The 25,266-nt window shown below is 43.7% G+C and overlaps 1 protein-coding gene across 9 annotated transcripts in view; it reads right to left on the bottom strand.

Annotated features, from left to right (window-relative positions):
* Positions 1-15,614, bottom strand: part of LOC102448257 (methylcrotonoyl-CoA carboxylase beta chain, mitochondrial-like) — a 46,226-nt gene extending 30,612 nt beyond the window's left edge. For 5 of the 9 annotated variants that reach the window (XR_012905911.1, XM_075936216.1, XM_075936222.1 and 2 more), the window contains exons 1-6: positions 15,362-15,614; positions 13,210-13,531; positions 10,140-10,336; positions 3,882-4,060; positions 1,904-1,984; positions 440-618 (exon numbers count right to left, since the gene is read on the bottom strand). Coding sequence is in view for 8 of the 9 variants with exons in the window: in XM_075936216.1 (XP_075792331.1) it covers positions 440-618; positions 1,904-1,984; positions 3,882-4,060; positions 10,140-10,336; positions 13,210-13,406 (833 nt within the window). In the remaining variant the exon portion in view is untranslated. Of the gene's footprint in view, positions 1-439; positions 619-1,903; positions 1,985-3,881; positions 4,061-10,139; positions 10,337-13,209; positions 13,532-14,351; positions 14,806-15,050; positions 15,221-15,361 lie in introns of those variants that run through there. The other 4 variants (XM_075936224.1, XM_075936219.1, XM_075936217.1 and 1 more) reach the window with 4 other exon arrangements.
* Between the last annotated feature and the right edge of the window lie 9,652 nt (positions 15,615-25,266).

Below are 25,266 nucleotides of genomic sequence, written 5' to 3'. Positions count from 1 at the left end.
CTAACACTTTGATCCAGCCTGCAGACTGCATCTGGCCATTATTTATATCCTGCTGCCTTGGCACCAAGTTTCCAGGCTCATGGTCACAGTGTTACCCCAGCAAGGGCCAGAGCCGTAAGCTTTTTAAATAGCTGCAGCAATCCCGGACAGCTGCCAGGCAATGCTGTAGTGACAGGGCTGGGAGCCAGGAGCCCTTTGCTGTGTTTTTACTTCAAAGCCTCTGGCCCCAGACAACTCTGGGGGGGAAGCTAGTCCCTAGCTTCTGGGAGGTGGAGCTGGCACGTGACCATGTACCAAAATTCATTCAGTGCCCCCCGGGGAAAATTATTGCCCATCTATGTTTAAGATCATATGGTGTCCTGTCACTGCAGACATCAGGCATACCTTTTGTTAGTAAATACATTATTTGAATCCCATTTTTCTTAAACTGTGTACCTACTTAGAGTGCAGAGTGGCTCCTCCTAGATCCTCAGGAGAGATATCTTCTCCTGTGGCAGCTTTAACCAAAGGGGGTCCAGCAAGAAACATAGTACCAATTTTGTCTACAATCACGGTTTCCTCTGCCATGGTAGGAACGTAGGCACCCCCAGCTGTACAAGAACCACACACCACTGCCACCTAAGGGGGAAACAAGATATCTGAGAAAGGACTATACTATTTTAATTTCAATAGTAAGCTGTTTTTATGCACTTTTGAGATTTATAATCTTCATGCATCTAATTAAAAAGCCTTCAAAACTTTTTAAACTAGTCTTTTATTTTAAAATGGTATTCATTAGCTGGCTACTAAATTATAATGTAAGGAAAGACCATTAAAAGAGACCATTCTGGTGCTATTAGCTCATCAGCAAAACAAAAGCTTTTTCTCAAGTAACTTCAGGGAGCTGTAGCCTGGTCTATGGCCCTTTATTATTGAAAATTTGTATCTATTTTTTTTAAATACTGATAATCTAAATTAGACAAAATAAATATCAAATTCTTCTAAGCTTACAAGCATTAACTAATAATTGATGCAAAGTAAAATACATTCCATAACTCTTTGAAACTATACTGAAACTTAGATGGTCTCTTCTTTTTTCTTGCCTCTTCCCTATTTGGATGGCCTCTTTTCTTTGGTATTAGTTATAAAAGCAAATGGATGGTACAAAATCATAATGCGGCTCTTCAATTTAACTCTAAAATATTAACATTTTTACTTGATAAACAAAATCAGCAAAAGAGTAATATTTTACTAAGAGAGCTCTTCATGAGACACAAGCCTCCCTGCCCTGATCCCCTTCCCAGCCACCAGGTTCCACTGTCTTGTCCCTGAGCTCTGCTGCCCCAATGGCCCTGTCTGCCCTGCTGCCAGCACCGCTCCCTGCCATGGGCAACCTCTGCGGCTGTGGCTCTTTGATCTTGCATGATCATGGATGTTACTGGATCTGAGAGTCCCGAACCAGAGAGGTTCAACCTGTATGTTCTTTGGACCTGGAGATACAAATCCACTGTCAATCACAACCTTCCAAAGTAGATAACTGACTGTCATACTGTTCACTTGGGGTGTCAAATTATGTCTTTTCTGCAGGGACATTAAGGAGTAAATGATGTTTTCCCTAAGATAAGGAATTTGCTCTGATATCTTTGGCCAAAATTTCCCTTTGTCTTTCCAAAAGATAACAGTATTTCAGTGTTGCTACACAGAGTTTGTAAAATGCTTTTGGGATCCTTCAGACTGAAATGTGATATTTACAATATATGAATTCCTAGTTGATTTTTCTCCTCAATATTACACAAAACTAGAAGTTAGTATTTTTCCATATCTGAGTATTGGTTCTAGAAGCTGTATTACTAGAACAAAATGTTTTCCATAAATCTATTAACCACATATATTATCTTTATACAGATTCAACACAACATTGTACCTGAGGGATTTTCATAGCAGACATTATTGCCTCATTGTAGAATATTCTGCCACCATGGGACTGATCAGGAAAGAGCTCTGCCTGACAATGCAGAGAAAAGACAAACACAAAAGCAAATAAGTTGTACAGTATAACTGATTCATAGAGAACCACTGTTACTAATCATAACTTTCAGGCACTGTTTTATTCTCTATTGCATGTACTGCCCACCTGAAGCTCAATTCAACAAAAATAACCATGGCCTTCTTTACTGCACAAGGCAGAGAGAAGTCACAGATCTTGCCTCTGTGAAAGGGCAATCTATTCCTATTCAAGGTCAGATGGAGCACAGAAGCCATTTCTCATTAGATACATGAGCACTGACTGAAAACCAGGGAACAGGAGAGAGCTCATATTCATTCTACATTTCTGAAATGAATTCAACACCGTTTCTTTTTTGTCCTTTGTTTTCAATGCAATTTCTAGATTCAGAATTAAACTAGATGCTGTTTTAATCATACAGAACTCCTGCTGACTCAATAACGGGCTCAGTTATAGTTACTGTCTACAAAGCTGTGCTTTCTGTTTGAGATGGCGCAGCTTTAGCTTTTCAGCAGAAGCCACGTGTACCAAGAATACTCACATTCTTTGCAGAAACTTGAATTCCGTGTGGTGAAGTGACCTCTGCTAACCCCTTTTCCCATATTACAGAAAGGAGAAAGTCTCCATTTTATTTTTAAGGGGTTTATCTGTCATACATTTTCTCTGTATTATTACAAACTTTACACTAAAATATTTGTATTTGCAATATTTATTCAAACTAAAAATACAAACTCAAAAAACTGAAGATCAAGGGGGCCTTCTCTTGAGATCACAGTGTTTGCTGAGTACACAATTTGAGCTCATCTAGACTACACTGAAGTTCTGAAAGAGGATATATAAATTCCGTGGGAAATTGCATCTCTTCTTCCAATCTCACTTTCGAAAGCAGAGCTTTCAAAAGTGAAAGTAGTCGGGACGTGGTTTTTTTGGCAACCCTCCCCCCCTTTTTTCAAAAAGCCACATAAACCTCATTTTTTGAGTAAGAGAAACTTTTCAAAAAAGGGGGGGGTTGCCGAAAAAAACCCTGTATTCCGACTATTTTCACTTTTGAAAGCTCTGCTTTCAAAATTAGATTGGAAGAAGATATGCAAATTCCCGCAGATATGCAAATTCGGAACTTCAGCATAACCTAGACGAGCCCTTTGTTCCCATGTAGAGACTCAGGTTTCTAAATGCTCATAACCTCCATGATAGGACAAAATGCAATACAGGAAGCCCCCAACTTGCGACTGCCCGAGTTCCAACCCGCCACACAAACAACCATTTTTGTAAATGAGGAAGGGGCCAGAAACCCCTAACTTGAGTCCTCAGCCTGCATTTTTGATGGTGCACGGCGCCTATCATAAATAAGGGTTTGAGTTACAATGCCCCGACTTGCGACGCTTCACCCGGAACCAATCGTGTCGCAAGTTGGGGGCCTCCCGTATTCTCAAATTGCAGCAAGGGAGGTTTAGGTTGGAGATTAGGAAAAACTTGCTAAACTGTCAAGATGGTTAAACACTGAATAAATTGTCTAGGAAGGTTGTGGAATCTCCATCATTGGAAATTTTTAAGAGCAGGTTAGGCAAACATCTGCCAGGGATGGTCTAGGTGGGCACTTCATCCTGCAGTGAGTGCAGCGGACTGGACTTACTAACGTCCCAAGGTTTCTTCCAGTTCTAGTATTCTAAGATAAAGTTGGCTTCCCTTACATGTAAGATCAGTCAGAATTACTATCATTGTCTTGGACGTTAGAAACATCTCTACTCTGATTTGTTTGCAGAGTTCAATTAGAGTATAACTTGGAAAAAAATTGAAGTCAGACAGCCAAAAAACTCAGAACAAGATTCACTTCTAAAAATTAATCTGATGCAAATAAAAAAGCTATTTTCATACAATGTGCCCTTTCCAACATTACCTGTAGCGGTAGGAATGCTCCCCCGCTGTCAACTAGATACACAGATAAAAGTCTGTTTTGAATTGCTATATGTTGAGCTCTTAGCTGTTTCTTCACTGAAATGGGATAAATGGTCCCGCCTTTAACTGTTGCATCATTTGCCATAAAGACACACCAGACTCCACAGATCTTTCCAATTCCTGAAACAGAGACCACAAATATTCATTAAGGGCTCTGTAATAACCCAAATGTAGACATTTTGAAATAGTTCCATATGCTAAACAAGGAAGCCAAAGTGCAAGTTATTTTTTACAATAGTAGCAGCATCTCAATAAGGCTTTCTATAACATGTACCCCTATGCCAATGAAGCTACAGATACTGTTTGCAGCAGATATATACTATTCTGTAGCCTTACAATGTAGTCTTATTTTGAAAAATGAGAGTGAAGGCTTATGGCATTGTACAGATGAAAACAAGAGCAGAATGTGACCTGAAACAGCTTTGCTACTGACATTACAAGAGGAAAGAACTTTGCTCTCCAAATGAGTTTGTAGGATATGCAATTAGGAGGAAAAATGCATAAAAACCGAGTAAATTCGAAAGAGAACAGTGAGACAATAAATATGGAACAGTATTAAACCATTTTCCAGCCGCTTTTCATCACAGGACTACACTTTCAAATGCAACAAGACCAGGGTACGTCTACACTACAGCGCTAGTTCGAACTAACTTAGTTCGAATTAGTTAATTCGAACTAAGCTAGTTCGAACTAACGCGTCTAGAACTAAAAACTAGTTCGAACTAGCGTTTTGCTAGTTCGAACTAGCAAGTCCACATTGAGTGGACTCTGAACAGGGCTTAAGGATGGCCGGAAGCAGTGCCGGCAGGGCATAAAAGGAGGACTTAGAGCATGGAGATGCTGTCTCAGGCTAGCCGAGGGCTGCGCTTAAAGGGTCCCGACCCCCACCCCGGACACACAGTTCTAAGGGGTGCCCCGCTTGCAAAGAAGTTCTGGCTTGGAGTGCCCTGAGTGCCCACACTGGGCACATCACACCACTCAGCCATCAGCCCGGCTGCACTTGCCGCAGGCTGCCATCTGGGGAGAGGGAGTAATTGGGGGGCTGCAGGAGAGCTTCCACCCCCAGAAGCCCGCAGAGCCAGCCCAGTCCTCCCCATCGGGGGCTCGTACCCCATTCCTCCCTCACCTCCTTCCACTTACCCTTCCTTAGCCCCCCTTCTTATTGATGTACAAAATAAAGATAACGTTTCTTCCAACATTGACTCTGTCTTTATTGAAAAAAAACTGGGGGAGACTAGGAAAAGGAGGTGGGAGAAGGGAAGAGAAAGGCTGGGAGAGGGGAGGGCAACTAACATGATCAGGGGTTGGGAACAGGTCCCAGATGAAGAGAGGCTACAGAGACTGGGACTGTTCAGCTTAGAAAAGAGGAGACGGAGGGGGGACAGGATCGAGGTCTCTAAAAGCAGGGGTTGGGTGGAGAGGGTGCATTCAGAAAAGTTCTTCCTGAGTTCCCATAAAGAAGGACTAGAGGACACCAAAGGAAAGGAATGGGTAGCAGGCTTGAAACTAGTAAGAGAAAGTTGTTGTTCTTCACAAAGCAAATAGTTAACCTGTGGAACTCCTTGCTGCAGGAGGCTGTGAAGGCTACAACTAGAACAGAGTTTAAAGGGAAGTGAGATCAAGTCATGGAGGTTGGGTCCATGGAGTCCTATTAGCCAGAGGGTAGGAGTGGTGTCCCTGCCCAAAGTTTGTGGAAGGCTGGAGAGGGATGGCACGAGACAAATGGCTTGGTCATTGTCTTCGGTCCATCCCCTCCAGGGTCCCTAGGGTTGGCCGCTGTTAGCAGACAGGCTACTGGGCTAGATGGACCTTTGGTCTGACCCAGTACGGCCATTGTAAGCTCAGGGCTCAGTGTCGGGGGTCTCAGTGGACCCCCTTGATTTTCATGCACACCTGGCCCTGGGTGGCCAGGCTGGCAGCTCTCCTGCCCTAGACGGCCACTTTCCTGTGCCTAGTGCGGAGATCGTGGACGAGGTCCACGATGTCCGCACTAGCCCAGGAAGGTGCCCGCCTCTTGCGGTCCAGGGCAAGCTCCCGGGAGCCGCCAGCCTGGTCCCGGGAAGAAGGGGTGGGCTGGGGGGCATCGGGTGGGTGGCTCTGTGCCGTGCCAGGTGCAGGGTCTGCTAGCTGGGTGCTGGCAGGCTTGCACCTGGCACGGGCACCGTAGCCAGCCCGTGCCCCTTTAAGGGGTCCGGGGCCGGGAGGGGGGCATAGAGTTTCCCTGGTGTTGGCCAGAGTGGCCACCAGGGAAACCTGGGGAGGGCTAGCCTCCCACTAGTTCGAACTAAAGGGCTACACAGCCCTTAGTTCGAACTAGCTAGTTCGAACTAGGCGTTAGTCCTCGTAAAATGAGGTTTACCTAGTTCAAACTAAGCGCTCCGCTAGTTCGATTCAAATTCGAACTAGCGGAGCGCTAGTGTAGCACCTATTAAAGTTAGTTCGAACTAACGTCCGTTAGTTCGAACTAACTTTGTAGTGTAGACATACCCCAAATGATTTACTAGCAGGCAATCATTTAACCCTGAACTGATGATCCCCAAGCATTCTTCTAATTTTATTTCCTTTTCATTTAAAAAAGTGTGCTTACCATCCTTCCAAAAGGAGATCCTATAAGTGCTTACAAAAAAACTTTGCGACTGAAAAGGGCCCACATAATATCCTAAGTACCACTAAAATACTTGTCACGGGATGACTGGATCCTTTAAGAGGGAGTGTCATGTTATTGGAGTTTAAGGGAAGCAGCCAGGTCACTGCTGCGCCCATGGGGGAGTGTTTGCCCCAAAAGTGGGTACAAAGGAGGCCATGTGAGATGTCGAACAAAAGCTTACTTTCTACTGATTCTGTATATGCTCTTCATATATCTGTATAATGTCTGTGTGTGGAGTTATGAATATGTACTCTGTATGGAGGCTGGAAGTTTCTCTGTATGTGGTTGAGCAATGGGCTCAGCCTATGGACATGCTAATTAGCAAGGCTCCGGGGACAATACGTCTCTTAAGTACCAGAGACCCACCTGGGAAGGAATCTAGGTGCCTGGTCAGAGACCATGTGACTCTCTCCAGCTTGAAAGAAGCTGCGGGGAGGGGAGGGGAAGGAGGTATAAATAGGACATGTGGCCAACTCCATCTTGGTCTTCAGATCTGTTCCTGACCCCAGATGCGGCCTCGCAGGGAATCACAAGCTGTGAAGAACTGTGGACCCATCCTGACATAGGATGTATACCAAAGACTTCTAAGCCAGCAGTTATAACATCTCTGCTGCGAGCCTCCATCGAGAATTGGGAGATTCGATGCATGTAATGTATGATACTTTTACAACCTTACTCTCGCACTTTTCTTTCTGGTAGTAATAAACCTTTAGATTTTAGATTCTAAAGGACTGGCTCAGCGTGGTCTTGTGGGTAAGGTCCAGAGGGTAAATTGACCTGGGATCTGTGGCTGGTTTCTTGGACCTGACAGAACTTGTTCGAGGAAGGTGAGATTGGGCTCTAAAACTCCTCACCTGTGTATGAGGCCCGGGGCCATCTGCAGCATGGATATTGCTGGGGTATTGGAGGGGTTTTGCTCATGAGGCTTCAGGCAGGCAGCTGAAGCGCTCTGTGGGACTGGTTTGTGGCCTATTTGGGAAGGTCTCCATTCTGGGGGGCTGTAAGGAGCCCCGAATTTGAGCAATTCGCCCTGAGCAGACGCCCTCAGCTGTGCCCAGATCCAGCACGGTCCGTCACAGGGAGCAGTCTCCAATACACCTTTGATTGCTTAGCTGACATACAACTAGACTTCAGAGCAGACACCTGCACCTTAGGGGGAAGATAGAAAGGACAGGTAAGAATTGCTTGAGAACAGATGGCAGGAACAAGCTAAGGAAAAGCTGCTGAACATCTGAAAGACAGCAGTAACTATTTGCTGCTGGTGATGTGTACTGAGGAGAACTCACTAGAGCTGGGGAATCCTGTAAAAATATAGAAAAGCTCATGCACCCCTACAAATGAGGGTAAGAACGGGCTGAGTTGGTATGAAAATCAAATGAAGCAATTCTTGGCACACACAGCTGAGTGGCCTGGAAAGTGGAGACCGGGTATGGGACAGAAGGAATGAGACATAAAGGCTAATGATTCTCAGGGAGTGGGCTGCAAAGAGTGGCTTTGAATGGGATAGCGCTTGCTATCTTTCTCCACTGTGTTCTTATATTGCGGGAGTTTGGATCTGTGTTGGGCAGCATCAACAATTAATGAGTTCGGTCATGGATGGGAAAAACAAAAAGTCGGCTTCCTTTGGAGGAACAAAGTACTTCTTGTCAGCCCGTTTCTTTGTTGGTGGTACCGAACCTGGAGTCTGCCAGATCTCATCAGCAGCCTCCATAATAGCCTTGTGTAAGGGGACTGCAATCTTTGCCCACTGTGAGGGCTGAAGGTTTTTGAGAAGCCGGCGTTGTTTCTCCAGTACTTCGGTTAATTGAATATCTTGGTTTACAGCTACTCTCTTAAAGAGATCCTGAAATTGTATCAGGTCATCTGAAGAAGATTGGTCACCAGGTAACTGCCTCATTGGGAGATGATGAGGACTGATCTTTTGGTGAGGCATCTGGTGGGTGCTCCTCAACATCAGATAGTTGACCCTCCTCTGGTTCTGACATGTGAGCTGTATCAGGAGCGGTGGGAGGTGTAACTGCTATGTGCCATCTATGTGATGGTTGGGGAGAAACTGTAGGAGCACGAGAAGCTGGGTGACTGTACCAACAGGGATGACCATAATCTGAGTGTTGATAGTGATGTCGAGCCGAGGTATGATGAGGATAGTTATGGTAGTATGTTGGGCTATGCTGCCTGTAATCTGACCACACAAGGGAAGCATATCTAGATGAGTGTCCACTCCTGTAATGAGTGTGATAATGCACCAGGAGGTTTGGAGAACATGGGGAATTTGGTGCATCTCTTGAAGAAGGAGGCAGCGAACGAAAGGTATATCTTCTATGGGGGAAGGTGAGAAATTATATCTGGACCTACGGTGCCTGCTTTGGTCCCATAGGGTATGACCGCTGGCATCCCCTCTTAAGCAGGGTGAATGCGGAGAAGATGGTGCAGAGGACAGTGCTGGAGAGAAAGTTAAAGGGCCGGACTCATCTGTCTCGCAGAGTCAGATTTTTGGTTTGCTTTCTTCGGTGCTGATGGGCTGGACAGCATATATGGTGCCGAGATAGGCTTGTGAAGTGCTTTTGTCCATAAGGATGCCTGAGGTGACAGTGCCAACGTTGGAGAAGCCGACCGGCATTGGCGGTGCTGAGATGGATGACGCCGTGGTCATCAGTGCCGTGATGGCAGGTGCAGTTGCTGGCAGTGCTGACCGGTGGGCTGGGTGCGACTGTTGATGGCACCGATGTATATTTTTCCCAGGATTTTAGTTCTGAGACTGACTTATGCCTGGCTGCCATAGTACCTGATGTCCCAGGTTTGCCACCCATACTTACACAGGCCGAGAGGGCTTGTGGTAGGAAAAGGGCTGATGAGGCTCTTTTTCAAGCCGGAGCTGGCTGTGGAGAAACGGCTTTTCTTTTCTCAGCCTGGGTGATTGCAGAGTGGAGACTGGCTGTGCTAGTTCACGGGTTGCAATGCGTTGTCAAAAAGGAACATTTTTTGGCTTATTTCTCTATCCCTACATGCCCTACTAATCAGTTTAGCACAGTGAACACATTTCTGAGGCACGTACACCTCGCCGAGGCACTTAATGCAGTCGGCATGACCGTCCAATGCTGGCATTGCGTCAGGGCACATGGCGCACTTCTTAAAGCTGGGCGAAGAAGGAACTGGTGGGAGCCGGACCGTGCGTGCAATCAAAAGGGCACAGATGGCTCGAGGCGCAAGCCGCACATGCGTGGTCTGGCTGACAACTGCTCATGAAAACTCCGATCTGCAGCACCAGGATGACCTGACACTAACAGTGGAGCACCCACGGGGACATCACTCAAAGAAGAACCATCCATTCCCTTTTTTTCCTGGGCCTCATACAAGCATGGCACTGAACTGGACCCTCAACATCAGTCAATCTTTATGGTTGCTAAAGGGAACTACAGAACAATGAATGTATTCAGATTTAGAGCTCAAAATCCACATCAATTATATTCAGAGTTTTTAACAAACAAAACCATAATCACTTATTATGCACGCAATGATTTTTTTCCCTATTACACCAACTACAAATCTTACCAGTGAGGCATCCAGCAGCAGGGACATCACCATATGGCAAATCAAAACCCGCAAAAGGAGACAGCTCAAGAAAAGATTCATCATCCAGGAGCATTCTTAGGCGTTCACGAACAAGCAACTTCTTGTTCCTTTGGGTATGACGCAAGATTGCATTCTCTCCACCACCTTTACTGACCTTGTAGAGCAACTCTGAATATCTGATTTCAAAAACAAAGCTTAATTAATAAAAAAACAGCTTGTTACCAAATAATACTTTTAATAAGTTAATACAGTACTTAAATTAACTGCCCAGTTGACACACCGATGTTTGACAATAAGGTTAAATTATCACTTTGGAGTTATGTTTCTGAAAGGAAGTTAATTTCAGTTAATATAGTTTAGGTCACAGTAACCAAAACAAACAAGTGAGACAAGAAAAATACAGATATTTTATAGGAATGAGACATTTCATTTTGATTTTTCACAAGTTAGATTTTCTATAGCCTAATAAGACAGTTCAGAAAACAATCAAAATAAGTTCTGTTTATGGCTTTGCATAGTCATGCCGGAATTCATTAGATCTATAGGCTTTTCCTTTGTATTGTCCATATATATCCAACGTTAAATGTTTTAAACCATCTAAGTGATCAAATTACCATCTGTATTTGCAGCTCACTCCATGGAGCACTAAGAAGTGACTAAGCAGTTACTGATTATCACAATTAAGGTATCTAATTCTGAGATGTTGAGCATTTGATCAGAATTTTCACTGCAAATATTGATCTTCGCAGTTTACCAGTTTTAATTCAATTTTAGCAAGCCTTACTTTTAGGGTTCAGAAAAAGACAACAAATGGTCTGGTAGCACTTTATAGACTAATGAAACATGTCGATGGTATCATGAGTTTTTGTGGACACAGCCCACTTCTTCAGATAACCTGAGTTATGAGTTGGGGATAAAACTTGAAATAAATAAGAGAGGGGAAAAGGAAGGGGGAAAGAAAGAAAAAAGGAGGGGGGTGGGAGACAGAGCATCATTAAGTATTTGGAGAATGGGTACTTAAACCTAAGCAGATCAAAATCAAAGTCAATAGATAAGATTCCTAAAACAGGAAGGATACCACTCAGGGAGCTATTGGCACCTTCAGTGGTTATTAAGTAGGTAGAGTCCCCACCAGACCATATCACGATTGAGTCCATTAGCATGTGAATTGAATTTGTGGATGAACTGGGATTCCAGGCTTTCTCTGTGTATTTGGCTTGTAGAGCTGGTTTGTGACAAGACAGCTACTTGCAGGTCTATCAGACTGTGATTAGGCAAGCTGAAATGCTCACCAACAGGCTTCTGTATATTCTCTTGACATATATCCAATTTGTGTCCACTGATTCTTTCCTGCAGAGACAGTCCAGTTTGTCCAATATATATAGCAGTGGGCACTGCTGTCATTTGATGGCATAGATCAAATTACTGGATGTACAGTCAAATGACCCTTTGATTTTGCGGCTTATGTTGTTTGCTCCAGTGATGAATTTGTCAGTGTAGCTATGTGGGCAGAGTTGGCATCTTTTTTGGTTGCAGGGCAGGGTTCCTGGAGGTTTATCATGTGGTTGTGTGGCATGGTTATCAGAAAGAATGCATTTCAGGTGAGGGGGTTGTCTGTAAGCATGAACAGATTTTTCTTCTAAGGCCTCTGAGAGTGAGGGATCATTTTTCAGGATGGGTTGTAGATTGTGTATAATGCATTGGAGGGGTCTGCGTTGTGGACTGTAGGTAACAAGGAGTTCTGTTATTTTCTCTTTTGGGTCTGTCTTGAAGTAGCTCATGTCTGGGTATTTTTTTGGCTCTGTCAATTTGTTTTTTCGCTTCCCCAGGTGGGTATTTCAGTTTTAGAAATGCTCTGTAAAGATCCTGTAGGTGACTGTCTCTGTGGGGTCGGATCAAATCCAGTGGTATCGTGGGCTTGGCTGTATACAATCGACTGAAAAATGTGTCTGGGATGCAAGCTAGAAGCATGAAGGTACGCTATTCTAGAAAAAGAAACTATTTACTGGCTTCTTCCCTGGTTCTTCTCAAGTGCTGAAAACAGTTTATCCATTAGTACAGGCACGACAAAACTAATCTTTAACTTCATTGCACAAAGAACGTTTTAAAGCTGGTGAACGTTGCATTATATTTTCACAAAACTAAAAAGGACTAGTTATTTTTATTACCTGAGCAGCACAGTGCAAATAAGAAACAGAGTAAATGGTAAACAGTAAATTTCCTTTTTAAAAATCACCTGATCAAAAGTAAAGTACAATTTTGTTTTAAAATATATATATATATATATATTTCAACTGCAAATGTAACTCTTAACCAAAAGTACTATTTGACAAAAAAAAAAATCCATGAACAATTATGTACATTATTCACTATTTCTACCTTGGCTTCCTGCAAGGAAACTAAGTTTAAATGCCTCATGAGAAAAAGCAAAGAATTGTAAGTTACTATTTTTAAATACCACCACAAGGGGGCATAATATTTTTCCATGGCTTGGTTATGTAGCATGCTTCAGAGGTGTTGCCATATGATCTTTAAAGACAAATATATAAAAGAAAGAAATATATGAAAAGAAAATAATTTTCCTCCTTTTAATACTGAATCATGATTAATGGAGATAACTGTCATCTATTTCACTAGAGTTTTGAAAAAGTATGAGTCCCTACCATCTTTGCATTAGAAATTAAACACTGGGTAAATTTTGATGTTCTTAAAATTATTTGTTAATATATGCAAATTAACAACATAGTTTTAGTTTTAAATTGAGATCCCTAACACTGGAAACTTCAACTGATATTCAGGCACCTACATAAATAGGTTGACATTCTGAGCTGAACAAATATCTTGCTAATAGGCCATGTCCAGGTAAGCACCAGCAAAGGAATCATTTCAAATTTTCAAGTGGCAAAAACCTGCTAAAAATCTTAATTTCCAGATTTCTTAAATTAACTGACTGAATTTAAAGGCACCTGAAACTATCTATAGGCTATTGCATGTATAGTCTAGTTTATATACATAATACTGCAAAAAGATTACAATAATGGCTAATTACCTTTGAATACAAGCCTCGCTATTCCTTAAGTTTTTTTCAAACACATGTTCACATACAGAAGGGATACTTCCATCTAAAATTGGGAAGGTTTTTATATACTGTCCATATCTTGCTTTGTTATAATGGGGAAACATACATTTAAATGTGGGGACAGTCTTTTTTATAAGATTGCAGAAATTATTTTGTAGTGTCCACATTGTCTATCCCTGCAGAAGTCTTTATAATTTCTTATGAATAAAGAAGTTAAGGTTTGGATCCTTGAAGACATGAAGCTAGGAGAGTCTCCACAGTGAGCATAAAGTGATATTGTTCCGATGTGACCCTAGGAATTAAAAGAGAAACAGCTTTTTATTTCCAGAATGAAAATCCAGACCCTTCATTTGAAAGGATGAAAACTAATGGGCACTCATTTTTATGTGACAACTGTCAAATGCTAAGCCTTAAAAATCTAAATTCAAGTTATTCTTTCATTTATTTAATATTGTTTATCAGTGAATTAAATACTCACTAAATAGTAGAGACTAATTTTAGAGTTACAGAGCATCTCCAGTATAAAAGACTAGATTGGAGCTGTACTTATTGGGCATATTTGAAAATTGGGCTCCAAAAACTATGCTAATGATCAATGGCAGAGTTAGCACACCTCCCCCCAGGTGACTGAAAAGGTTCACCCTCATTTACAGAGCAGTATTCAGTTATTAAAAAGTGGGCAGGTCAAGTGTAAGAGCTACATTATTTATACACCAGGGACCAAGGTTTCCTCTACGTTTTTCCATCCTTGGGCAGAATAAATTTTGCACTGAGGAATGTGAAGATGTGCACCACCAATAGAAACACATGCTGGCTACTGTGAGCAGCTATGGGCACTCTGCTAATCAGCTGAATCTCTGCTGGACAGTTGCTCAAGTGCTCAGCTTACAGGGGACCATTGTATGCTAGCTTGCCTGACTACAGGAGGCACCTGCTTCTCTGGCTGTCTCATATGTACTTTATTGCCTATTCTGACCCTTCCTGAGGGAGCACAGGATAGTGCCCCTTTGAATCATAGTATTGGAAGAGACCTCAGGAGGTCATGTGTCTAAGCTCTTGCTAAAGGCAGGACCACTCCCAATTTAAATCATTCCAAGCCAGGACATTATTACCTCTGAGGATGGAGATTCCACTAGCTCCCTTGGGATCTCATTCTAGTACTTCACCACCCTCCTAGTGAAATAGTTTTTCCTAATATCCAACCTAGACCTCCCCCACTGCAACTTGAGACCATTGCGCCTCAGTTTTGTTATCCCTCACCATTGAGAACAGCCTCTCTCCAGCCTCTTTAGAACTCCCTTTCAGGTTGAAGGCTGCTATCAAATCTGCCCTCACTCTTCTCTTCCATAGACTAAGCCCAAACCCCACAACCTATCCGAGATATGACAGGGGCTAGACAGACCACTGATCTGATTACAGCCATTCATTTAGGGCTCCCCTGGTTCTTCTTCATTGAGCTGGGCTCTTCACAACCCTGCTGTGAAAGAGAGCAGTGGCCCAACCCACTGTACAGCGGGGAGCTGCCCTCCTCATACAGGAAGTCTGGGCAAAGCAGGGAATTGAACCAGCCGTGACAACCCTCCCCCCCTTACTTCCTCCCCCACCCACAGCTGCTCTGGCGGGTGCCTAGCACCCCGGGAATCGGCCGCGGGAGAAGCCGGGCCTGCCCACCCGGGCCAGGCGTAAGCACGTTTGGGCATGATGGGCCTTGCCCACGCCGGCTCCGCGTCCCCTGCCTCTGCTGTCCCCCAACAGCGCAGGGCCTGCCCGGGGCGGGAATGGCGCTGAGACGGGACGGATGGGGAACGGACCAGGGGGAGCCTGCAGAACCCTGCGTCCAGCGGCGCAGCGAGCTCGGTGCCAGGCTCTAAGAATCGGGAGGATCCGGCCAAGCGGAGCCAAGACGCAACTCTCACCCGCCCCCGCCGCGGGATTGAGCCCAGGCAGGCCCCGCTTCGCCCCGCGACCTTCAACCTCTAACCCGCCCCGCCCCCCCGCAACGCTTCGTTCCGAGCGAAAGTCCCGTGCGGGTCCCGCTCCTGTGCGGCCGTTTAACGGCGTTCAGAAGCCTCGCGCGCGGCCCCTCCCCTCCGCCTTCGGGAGCTCGCTCCCGGGCCCCCACCTCAGCAGCCGCTGGACGCGTCCCTGTCCCGCGGGCCCCAGAGAGCGACTCCGCCTCCGGCCTCTCCCCAGCTCCGGGACCTGCCCCTGTGTCTGCCCGCGCTGTCCTGCGTGGGGGAGGGGGACAGCTGTGGAGCCTAGGCCCTGTGCTCCTCAACTAGTGCCTGGCTGCGGGGCCTGTGCCCGAGCGGAACCCGGCCGGGACGCCGTCCATAGAGTCCCAGACAGCGGGGGCCACGCCCGGTCCCCCCCCCCAACTTCATCTCCTCCTGCTCGCCAACCCGCAAAGCGCACAGATGTCACCGCCTCTGCCAAATGTGCAGAGCAGGCATCAGAGGAAGCCGCCCCGCCTTCACTTTTGCTTGTTGCCTGTCTTTGCCCGGCCTGGTCTGCAGAGGTCTAGGGATGAGCTATTCAAATGCCTTTTCTTGCTTCTGCCTTCCTCTCCACCTGCTTTTCTTCCTTATCTGTTCTCCTCTCAAGAGCTTTTCTCATCTTGTGTCTGTTTTCATTTGTCCTTTATTCCCCCTCAAATCCTGGTTGTCTTATTTCTCACTGTGCCATCTCCATCAATTCCTTCTTCCCTCCTGTTCCTCTTTAATTCTGACTCCCTGCTTTCTTCTGCTGTTTCCATTTCACCCTTTGCAGATGCAAGTGCAGATTAGCCAAGCTGCATTTATATCAAGGTTAACTCATTGTTTTGTAGTCAACCCAAGGCAGTTTTTAATGTATCCTACTCAGAAGCATAGCAAGGGTGTTCTGCACCCTGGGGGCAAAGGCAAAATTTGCATCACCACCTTCTCCCCCCCCCCCCCCAGCTGCCGTTGCTATGCAGCAGGACCCCAAAACTGAGCCTGACCCTGGGGGGTTGGAACTTGTACTGTGTTTTCCCCCACCCCCTCCAGTTTGGGGCCAGGGCCAGCGGAGATAGAGAGGGTCAGACTGGGTGTGGAGAGGCAGGGAGGAGGCTCCAGTCAGCAGCAAGCAGGTGAGCCAAGGGATGACGGCGTGGAGGGGAACTAAATTGGTGCCCCCCTAGTGTGGCACCCAGAGGCAACTGCTCCCCCCCCCCCGTTACACTGCTGATCCTGTTCTTATGTGAAGGATTTTCCTATGCTTCAGTGACACACTTCTCATCCATGCTTCTGTGATATCCCCCACTATTCACATCATCACAGTTTAAGTATTCTGTCTGTGAATCTAGAATGGGGGGTCTGCAACCTATGGCTCTTGAGCCAAATATGGATTAGTATGAAACCAAACATGTCTCTCTTGCATTCCCAAAACACATGCAACTTTGTAAATTAAAATGAAAAATTAATTCAGCATTTTAAAAATGTGTAATTACTCGTGTAAATAGAAATAAATAAATTTACTCATGTAAATATAAATAAATAAATAGAAATAGAAAGGAACATAAACACTGTCAAATCAAGTGTAAAAATGTAATAAGAAAAGCAAAAAAAGATTTTGAGGAACAACTAGCCAAAAACTCAAAAAGAAATAACAAAATGTTTTTTAAGTACATTAGAAGCAGGAAACCTGCTAAAAAACCTGTGGGTCCCCTAGATGATCGAGCTATAAAAGGAGCAATCAAGGACGATAAAGCCATTGCGGAGAAACTAAATGATTTCTTTGCTTCAGTCTTCACGGCTGAGGACGTTGGGGAGATTCCCAAATCTGCACCGTCCTTGGTGGGTGATGAATCTGAGGAACTGTCCCGAATTGAAGTGTCATTAGAGGAGGTTTTGGAACAAATAGAAAAACTTAAATGTTAACAAATCTCCGGGACCGGATGGCATTCATCCAAGGGTTCTAAAAACTCAAATGGGAAATTGCTGAGCTATTATCTGTGGTTTGTAACCTATCCTTTAAATCGGCTTCCGTACCTAGTGACTGGAAGGTAGCCAACGTGACACCAATATTTAAAAAGGGCTCTAGAGGCGATCCTGGCAATTACAGACCGGTAAGCCTAACTTCAGTACCGGGCAAATTAGTCGAAACAATAGTAAAGAATAAAATTGTGAAGCATGTAGAAGAACATAATTTGTTGGACAAAAGTCAACATGGTTTCTGTAAAAGGAAATCCTGTCTTACTAATCTATTAGAGTTCTTTGAAGGGGTTAACAAACATGCGGACACGGGGGATACAGTAGATATGGTATACTTAGATTTTTCAGAAAGCCTTTGACAAGGTCCCTCACCAAAGGCTCTTGTGTAAATTACATGGCCATGGGATAAGAGGGAAGGTTCTTTCTTGGATTGAGAACTGGTTAAAAGACAGGAAACAAAGGGTAGGAATAAATGGTACATTTTCAGATTGGAGAGGGGTAACTAGTGATGTCCCCCAAGGGTCAGTCCTGGGACCAATCCTTTTCAACTTATTCATAAATGATCTGGAGAAAGGTAAGCAGTGAGGTAGTAAAGTTTGCAGATGATACCAAACTATTTAGGATAGTCAAGACAGAAGCAAACTGTGAGGGTCTCCAAGAAGATCTCACCAAACTGAGTGAGTGGGCAACAAAATGGCAAATGAAATTTAATGCGGATAAGTGTAAAGTAATGCACATTGGGAAAAATAACCCCAACTATACGTACAGTATGATGGGGGCTAATTTGGCTACCACAAATCAGGAAAGAGATCTTGGAGTTATTGTGGACAGTTCTCTGAAAACTTCCACACTGTGCAGTGGCGGTCAAAAAGGCAAATAGGATGCTAGGAATTATTAAGAAAGGGATAGAAAATAAGACCCAGAATATCTTACTGCCCCTGTATAAAACTATGGTACGCCCGCGTCTTGAATACTGTGTACAAATGTAGTCTCCTCACCTCAAAAAAGATATTTTGGCCTTGGAAAGGGTTCAGAAAAGGGCAACTAAAATGATTAGGGGTTTGGAACGGGTCCCATATGAGGAGAGGTTAAAGTGACTGGGACTTTTCAGTTTAGAAAAGAGGAGACTGAGGGGGGATATGATAGAGGTATATAAAATCATGAGTGGTGTGGAGAGGGCCGATAAAGAAAAGTTATTTATTAGTTCCCTAAATAGAAGAACTAGAGGACACCAAATGATATTAATGGGTAGCAGATTTAAAACTAATAAAAGAAAGTTCTTCTTCACACAGCGTGTAGTCAACCTGTGGAACTCCTTGCCAGAGGAGGCTGTGAAGGCTAGGACTATAATAGAGTTTAAAGAGAAGCTAGATAATTTCATGGAGGTTAGGTCCATAAAAGGAGGTTAAGTCCCCCTATTAGCCAGGGGATAAAATGGTGCCTTGGCCTCTGTTTGTCAGAGGCTGGAGAGGGATGGCAGGAGACAAATTGCTTGATCACTGTCTTCGGTCCACCCTCTCTGGGTCACCTGGTGCTGGCCACTGTCAGCAGACAGGATACTGAGCTAGATGGACCTTTGGTCTGACCCAGTACGGCTGTTCTTATGTTCTTATGTAGCTTGAATGCGTGCATGAACCTGAATTTGTCCAGTTATGGTGGAAACTTCAAAGAAATGTACAAAAAGATACAGCAGCAGAACTCCCATTAAAGTCTATGAATATGATGTTTAATTTATGCTATTATTAATCCTTATGTCAATTATTAATAATATTAAGTTGTGTATCTTTAGTCATGCAAATGGGCATTCTTATACTGGCTCTTTGTCGACCACTTGTCCTGAATTTTGATGTAGTTTGGCTCTTAAGACTGCCAGCCTCTCATCTAGAGTCTGTCTTGCTTTTTCTTCTCCTCATCTGCTATGCCTTTCTTTTCTCCAATCCCTGCTTATTCTTTCCCTCAACCTTTCTCCCTTCATTAGCTCTGTTGCTGTTCTATTTCTTCTTGCCCTTTCTTGTTTGTATTTAAGCATGTTGCTTTGTTAGATACAATAGGATTATTCAGAAAGCACTGGTTATGTTAAGTGTTGATTTGCCTTAGGAGGAAGAAGCAGATATTCATCACAAAAAAATGTAAAAAACTAAAGCACTCACATTAATGCCCAGATACTTTTACATATGGGCTGCTTCTAGACTGGCATGATTTTCCGCAAATGCTTTTAACGGAAAAGTTTTTCCGTTAAAAGCATTTGCGGAAAAGAGCATCTAGATTGGCAGAGACGCTTTTCCACAAAAGCACTTTTTGCAGAAAAGCGTCCGTGCCAATCTAGACGCGGTTTTGCGCAAGAAAGCCCTGATCGCCATTTTCGCCATTGGGGCTTTTTTGCGCAAAACAGTTTTCAGCTGTCTACACTGGCCCTTTTGCGCAAAAGCATTTCCAGAAAAGGGCTTTTGCCCGAACGGGAACGTCAAAACATTTGCGCAAGAAGCACTGATTTCGGACAGTAGAACGTCAGTGCTTTTGCGCAAATTCAAGCGGCCAGTGTAGACAGCTGGTAAGTTTTTCCACAAAAGCAATTGCTTTTGCAGAAAAACTTGCCAGTCTAGATTCAGCCATGCTGTATATGAGTAGTTTTCAACCTATGCTCCACAGATGCCTGGGAGTACACAAACTATGTCTAAGATTTCCAAAGACAGCACCTCCATTCAAAATTGCTTAAGGGTTTGTAAATGAAAAAAAGGTCGAAAACCGCTGCTGTATATCATGTCCTTGATTTTAAAGTTTAGACTTTATTATGGAACATTACAGCCTATGCACTGGAGCCTCTAGTTATTTTCTGGGGAGATTGTAGGCTACATATTTTAATTACTTAACAATTTTAAGTTTGATGGAGACTAATGAATGGGCTACAGAATGTTTAGTTTCCGACTGTTCCTTTCATATTTGGATTTTACACAGGCTGCAGATAACAGAACTGGAATCCGTAGATTACATTTTTTAAATACTTTTAACAGCAAGGATATTTCTAAATCATTTGATGTTCTAACTATGCAGGCAAGATGTCTAAACATTTTCTAATTAAAATTGTAATTAAAATATTAAAATGGATTTGAATTTTTACTTCTACCCAGAACACTATTTCTGGGCTGCTTTAATGAGTTTGCTATTGTTTGGTCATGACATAACACACTTCTAGAAATTATAGCTTGTTGCCTTTCAGCGACATCATTAAAATGCATTCCTGCCAGATAGATCTTCAGACATACATATTAATAAGACTTCTTAAGGATAATTTAGCAATGACTAATATATCACTGAACATAACTTTCCTAAAATAGGCAGAGGAAATAGTTTGAGAATAAAAGAATTTGTATATAATATTAAAAGTTAGAAATAACAATCATTTTTGAAGATTGGTTGTTCTAAATTATTACCCCTATGGACTCTATTTTACATGAGAAAGGCATGTAATAGTCTGTGCTATTGTTTTTAATTATTTAACAGAAGAAATGCTTGTGGAATTTTTTTAAACCACACTGGTGGCAATGTGAAGGATCTAGCTACAATCTTATCTAAATATATGAGATTATATCTCCCTCTACTGGCTGGTCCACATAGAATATAAAATCCTTCTACTGCCAGCGAATAGCTCAAAAGATAAAAACCTATGTCTAGGGATGTATGCAGGTAGTCGATTACCCGATAATTACCTTGACTACTTGCTCTGCCCCACCCCCTTTTCTGCCTTGGTATCAGAGGCAGCAAGGGGGGGGCAGTAGGAGCTGGTGCTGGGGGAGCTGGCTTAAAAGCAGCAGCTGGTGGTTGACTCTGGGATTACGTCTACACTGGCCCCTTCTCCGGAAGAGGCATGCTAGTTTACAACTTTGGAATAGGGAAATCCGCGGGGGATTTAAATATCCCCCGCGGGATTTAAATAAACATGGCCGCCGCTTTTTTTCCGGCTTGGGGAAAAGCCGGAAAAGAACGTCTAGACTGGCGCGATCCTCCGGAATAAAGCCCTTTTCCGGAGGATCTCTTATTCCTACTTCAAAGGACCTAAGGAGGGGGATTTTATTCTTATTCAAAGTAGGAATAAGAGATCCTCCGGAAAAGGGCTTTATTCCGGAGGATCGTGCCAGTCTAGACGCTCTTTTCCGGCATTTTCCCAAGCCGGAAAAAAAGCGGCGGCCATGTTTATTTAAATCCCGTGGGGGATATTTAAATCCCCCGCGGATTTCCCTATTCCAAAGTTGTAAATTAGCATGCCTCTTCCGGAGAAGGGGCCAGTGTAGACGTAGCCCCCGCGTGAGACTCTTGCAGGATGTGAGGAGACTTCGTGTGCTCCCTCCACCCCCAGGCCAGTCAGGACTTGGGATGAAGGGAGTGAATGAAGTCTCCTCCCGTCCTGCAAGGAGCGTGCACGCTTCTTCGCCCGCATACTTCTTGCAGAGCAGGAGGAGACTTTCCATGCTTCCCCCCTTTCCTCAGGCCCTGATTGGCCTGGGGTAGGGGAGCGCGAAGTCTCTCACTCCCTGTCCTCTGGCATGTGATGCTTAGTCAATTGCCAGAGTTGACTCTGCTGCGTGTTTCCCCGTCCTTAGGGCCTGATTGGCCTGGGGACGGAGGATCAGCAGAACCTCCATGGGCTGGACCAACCTTTTTGGCGGGCCGGATCAGGCCTCTGGAAGCCCTTTTGCTCACCCATGCTATAGACTTAAGTTCTATAGTACTTTAGTTGGTCCTGATATATTTGTGCATTTGCCTGTACTGATTACTATATCATAATTCACATGCAAAACTCACTTTTCATCCTTCAGTAACTAAGCCTTAGACTTCCTTTCTGAAAGACATGCTATTCCTATCAGTAAAATTCCAACATTGCATTTAAGTGCACTGGTATTGTTCTGTTTGAGGTTGGAGATTGTTGAGATTTAGTTTTGTGTTGTTATACTTTTTAGTATTGCTTTGTGTGAGGGCCTGCCTTATTTTGTAAAAATATATTTTGACCACTAGATGGGGTCAATGATGAAAATACAGTCCATTAATACTGATTACTTTTCTACGTGCCTAAGTTGTTGTTGGACTGGCATTACCCTGCTGAAAACTGAACACTGGCTTCAAGCCAAAGGATAAATAACTATATGTAAAAGATAATGCTACAGAGGCAAAGAGGAAGTGTTTAAGGGAATGTTTGTATGTTCTTGATAAAATTTGGTTATTAATTTACTGTTCCAAAAGGCAACCAGGTGTGAATGGCAACTATTTTAATTAAAAGCAAGTAGATTCTCATTGATTTATGATATTCCTTCAGTTGAAGTCTAGACTTTCTGTCTTTATTGTTGAATTAGCATAGAACATCCTTGCCTTAATGAATACTGAATGGAAGAAAAATATGTAGGAAAGGTGCAAAGTTTTTATTTGTTACCCTAGACCATTTATTTTTAAAATTTCTGTCTTTACTTTGAGTATTAAGAACAAATGGACCGTACTACGTAATTATGTGCAATTAACTGTGTCAGCACTGAGGAAGAAGTTTATACAGTTGCTCACTTTAACATGGATTTGAAATTTGCTTAGAGTTTAAAATGCTCCCAACATTACCATTTAATGAACAGTCAGACTGGTGAGTGGAATTTTTTCTCCATTTTATTTAGAAACTTTCTCATGTGCTTTGGATGCTAGGAGAAACCAGAACACACAGTTGGAATGCCATAACAAAGGAAGGAAAAGCCCCACTCTTAGTTTTGCTGCTTCTTATTTATATTTTGTTGTTAATACTCCCAAAGCCTTTCGTTTACATTCTGACAATAATGGCCTGGAAATTGTTTGTCTATATTAAAGTGGGGTTTTGTTTGTTTACCTAAAAGAGCTAAAAGGTTGATCCAAAACCACAGCATTTTGGGGGGCTTCTGTAATTTGAAATCAGGCTCAACCAATTCCAGACAAAAGTGACAAAAAATATTTGCTTTTGACCACCTAAATCCTGGAAATTCTGAGAAAGGAAGCTAAACTGCCTGAAGGTTTAAGATGTGCCAGGGAGCTGCATGAAGTGACTGCAATTGTTAAGAGATGCTAGAAATATTATTGTTGTAGATTTCAAACGATATGAGAGAACATAGGGAATTCACTGAATTGGCCTGAAGATATGAGAGTAGTTATGGGAAAAATTAAAAACCAGATCCTTAGCTGGTATAATTTGGTATAGTGTGATATTGAAGTCAATTAAGCTGTAGTGGTATATATCGTCAGAATTTGGTACCATATCACGCGTCTTAGCCCAGACTGGCTCTAGATTTTGTGGAGCCCTTTGTGAAATAAGTTGTGGGATATTAGGCCACATAAACAAACATACATATACACAGTCCTCTATGATCTGCATGGGCCATGAATTATTTATTTGTATTCATATTTTTTTACTGAATCTATCCTAGGCTCTAGGGCAGGGTTGCAAAACCTAAAGCTCACGGGCTGGATACAGACCATTGCTTAATTTCATCTGGCTCGCATCAAGTCTTGGCACACCCCTGCTTGGCTGGAGCCACATGTGCTGGCTTGGTCTACAGCAGGTGGGAAGCCCTGAGCCTTACTGCCTCTCCACCCTTCTACCTCCCAGGACTGGAGCTAAGAGTGCTGTGGGCAGGAAACCCTGAGCTTACACGTCCACCCACTTTGCCGTGGGCGGGAGCCATGAGCACCAGCTCACATAAGAATGGCCATGCTGGGCTAGACCAAAGGTGCATCTAACCCAGTATCCTGCCTGCCAACAGTGGCTGTGCCAAATGCCCCAGATGGAGTGAACACAACAGGTAGTCATCATGTGATCCCTCTCCTGTCATCCATTTCCAGACAAACAGAGGCTAGGAACATCATTCCTACTCATCCTGGTTAATAGCCATTAATGGACTTAACCTCCATGAATTTATCTAGCTCTTTTTTGAAGTCTCTTAAAGTCCTAGTCTTCACAACATCCTCTGGCAAGAAGTTCCACAGGTTGACTATGCGCTCTGTAAAGAAAAATTTCCTTTAGTTTGTTTTAAACCTGCTACCTATTAATTTCATTTGATAACCCCTAGTTCTTGTATTATGGGAACAAGTAAATAACTTTTCTTTCTTCTTCAAGTGATGTCCCCATGGGTGCTCCACTCTGGGTGCTGGTGTATCCTTGTGCTGGCAACTGGCAATTTTTCTGGCAGTACCCTGCTGCGCCACACGTGTGCTGTAGCACCTCCTCATGCCATTGGTGTTTGTTGGGCACGCGTGTGGTGCGGCTTCCGTTCTTTCTCTACTGTCCTTAGCAGCAGACGGCGCTCCCCTCAACTCGCCCCTTCCACATCTGAAACCACAAAAATATTTGATAAATCTCCTCAGTTCTTCTTCACTTTCAAGTTTGTGAACCTGTTCCTCAAAAAAAAAAAAAGGCCCGTTTGAAAAAAAAGAAGAAAAAACCATAGTTTTTTTACTGGGTTTGTCAACATGCCTTGTTCCCCAGGTTTTAAGCACTTGTGCAGAGAGGCCATGCTTGCTTCCAATGGTCATTTGTCATGCACAGAGTGCCTCGGTGAGGCACACATGATGCAGAAATGCTCGCGTTGTTTCAACCTGACTGTGAGAACTCGCCAAAACCACACCAACAGGCTAAAGACCTATCTTTATAAGAAGTCTCTCCAACCTGTGCAAGATGACTCACCACCCTGCTCCAAAAATGCAGCCAAACCAAGAGGTATGGACAGGGGTCATCCCTCTACCTCATCCGACAAGGCAAAGGCAAAAACCCAGGTTTCCCCGGTGAGATCACTGCCTCCAGAACCAAACTCATCTAGGGTGAGCATGGGTGACAAGCATGGCATTACCTAAGCACTCAGCGCTGCCCAAGAGAGCTCATTCTGAGTCTAAACAGAAATCATTGGCACCGTTGGCCCCACCTTCCACTTCGCCAACTAAACACCTCAAGTTAGTTCATAAGACAATGTGGGAGATGGCACCAGATACAGCACCAAAGAGATCCCATTCTGAGATGTCTCCACCCCATACACCGATTCCGACGCCACCCTCAGAACCATCTGTAGCACTCCCTGAC

This window comes from Pelodiscus sinensis, chromosome 9 (assembly GCF_049634645.1).
Source record: "Pelodiscus sinensis isolate JC-2024 chromosome 9, ASM4963464v1, whole genome shotgun sequence".
Classification (NCBI taxonomy): Eukaryota; Metazoa; Chordata; order Testudines; family Trionychidae; genus Pelodiscus; species Pelodiscus sinensis.
Note: the sequence above shows the minus strand (reverse complement) of the source record. Positions and strands in the feature narration are given on the sequence as shown.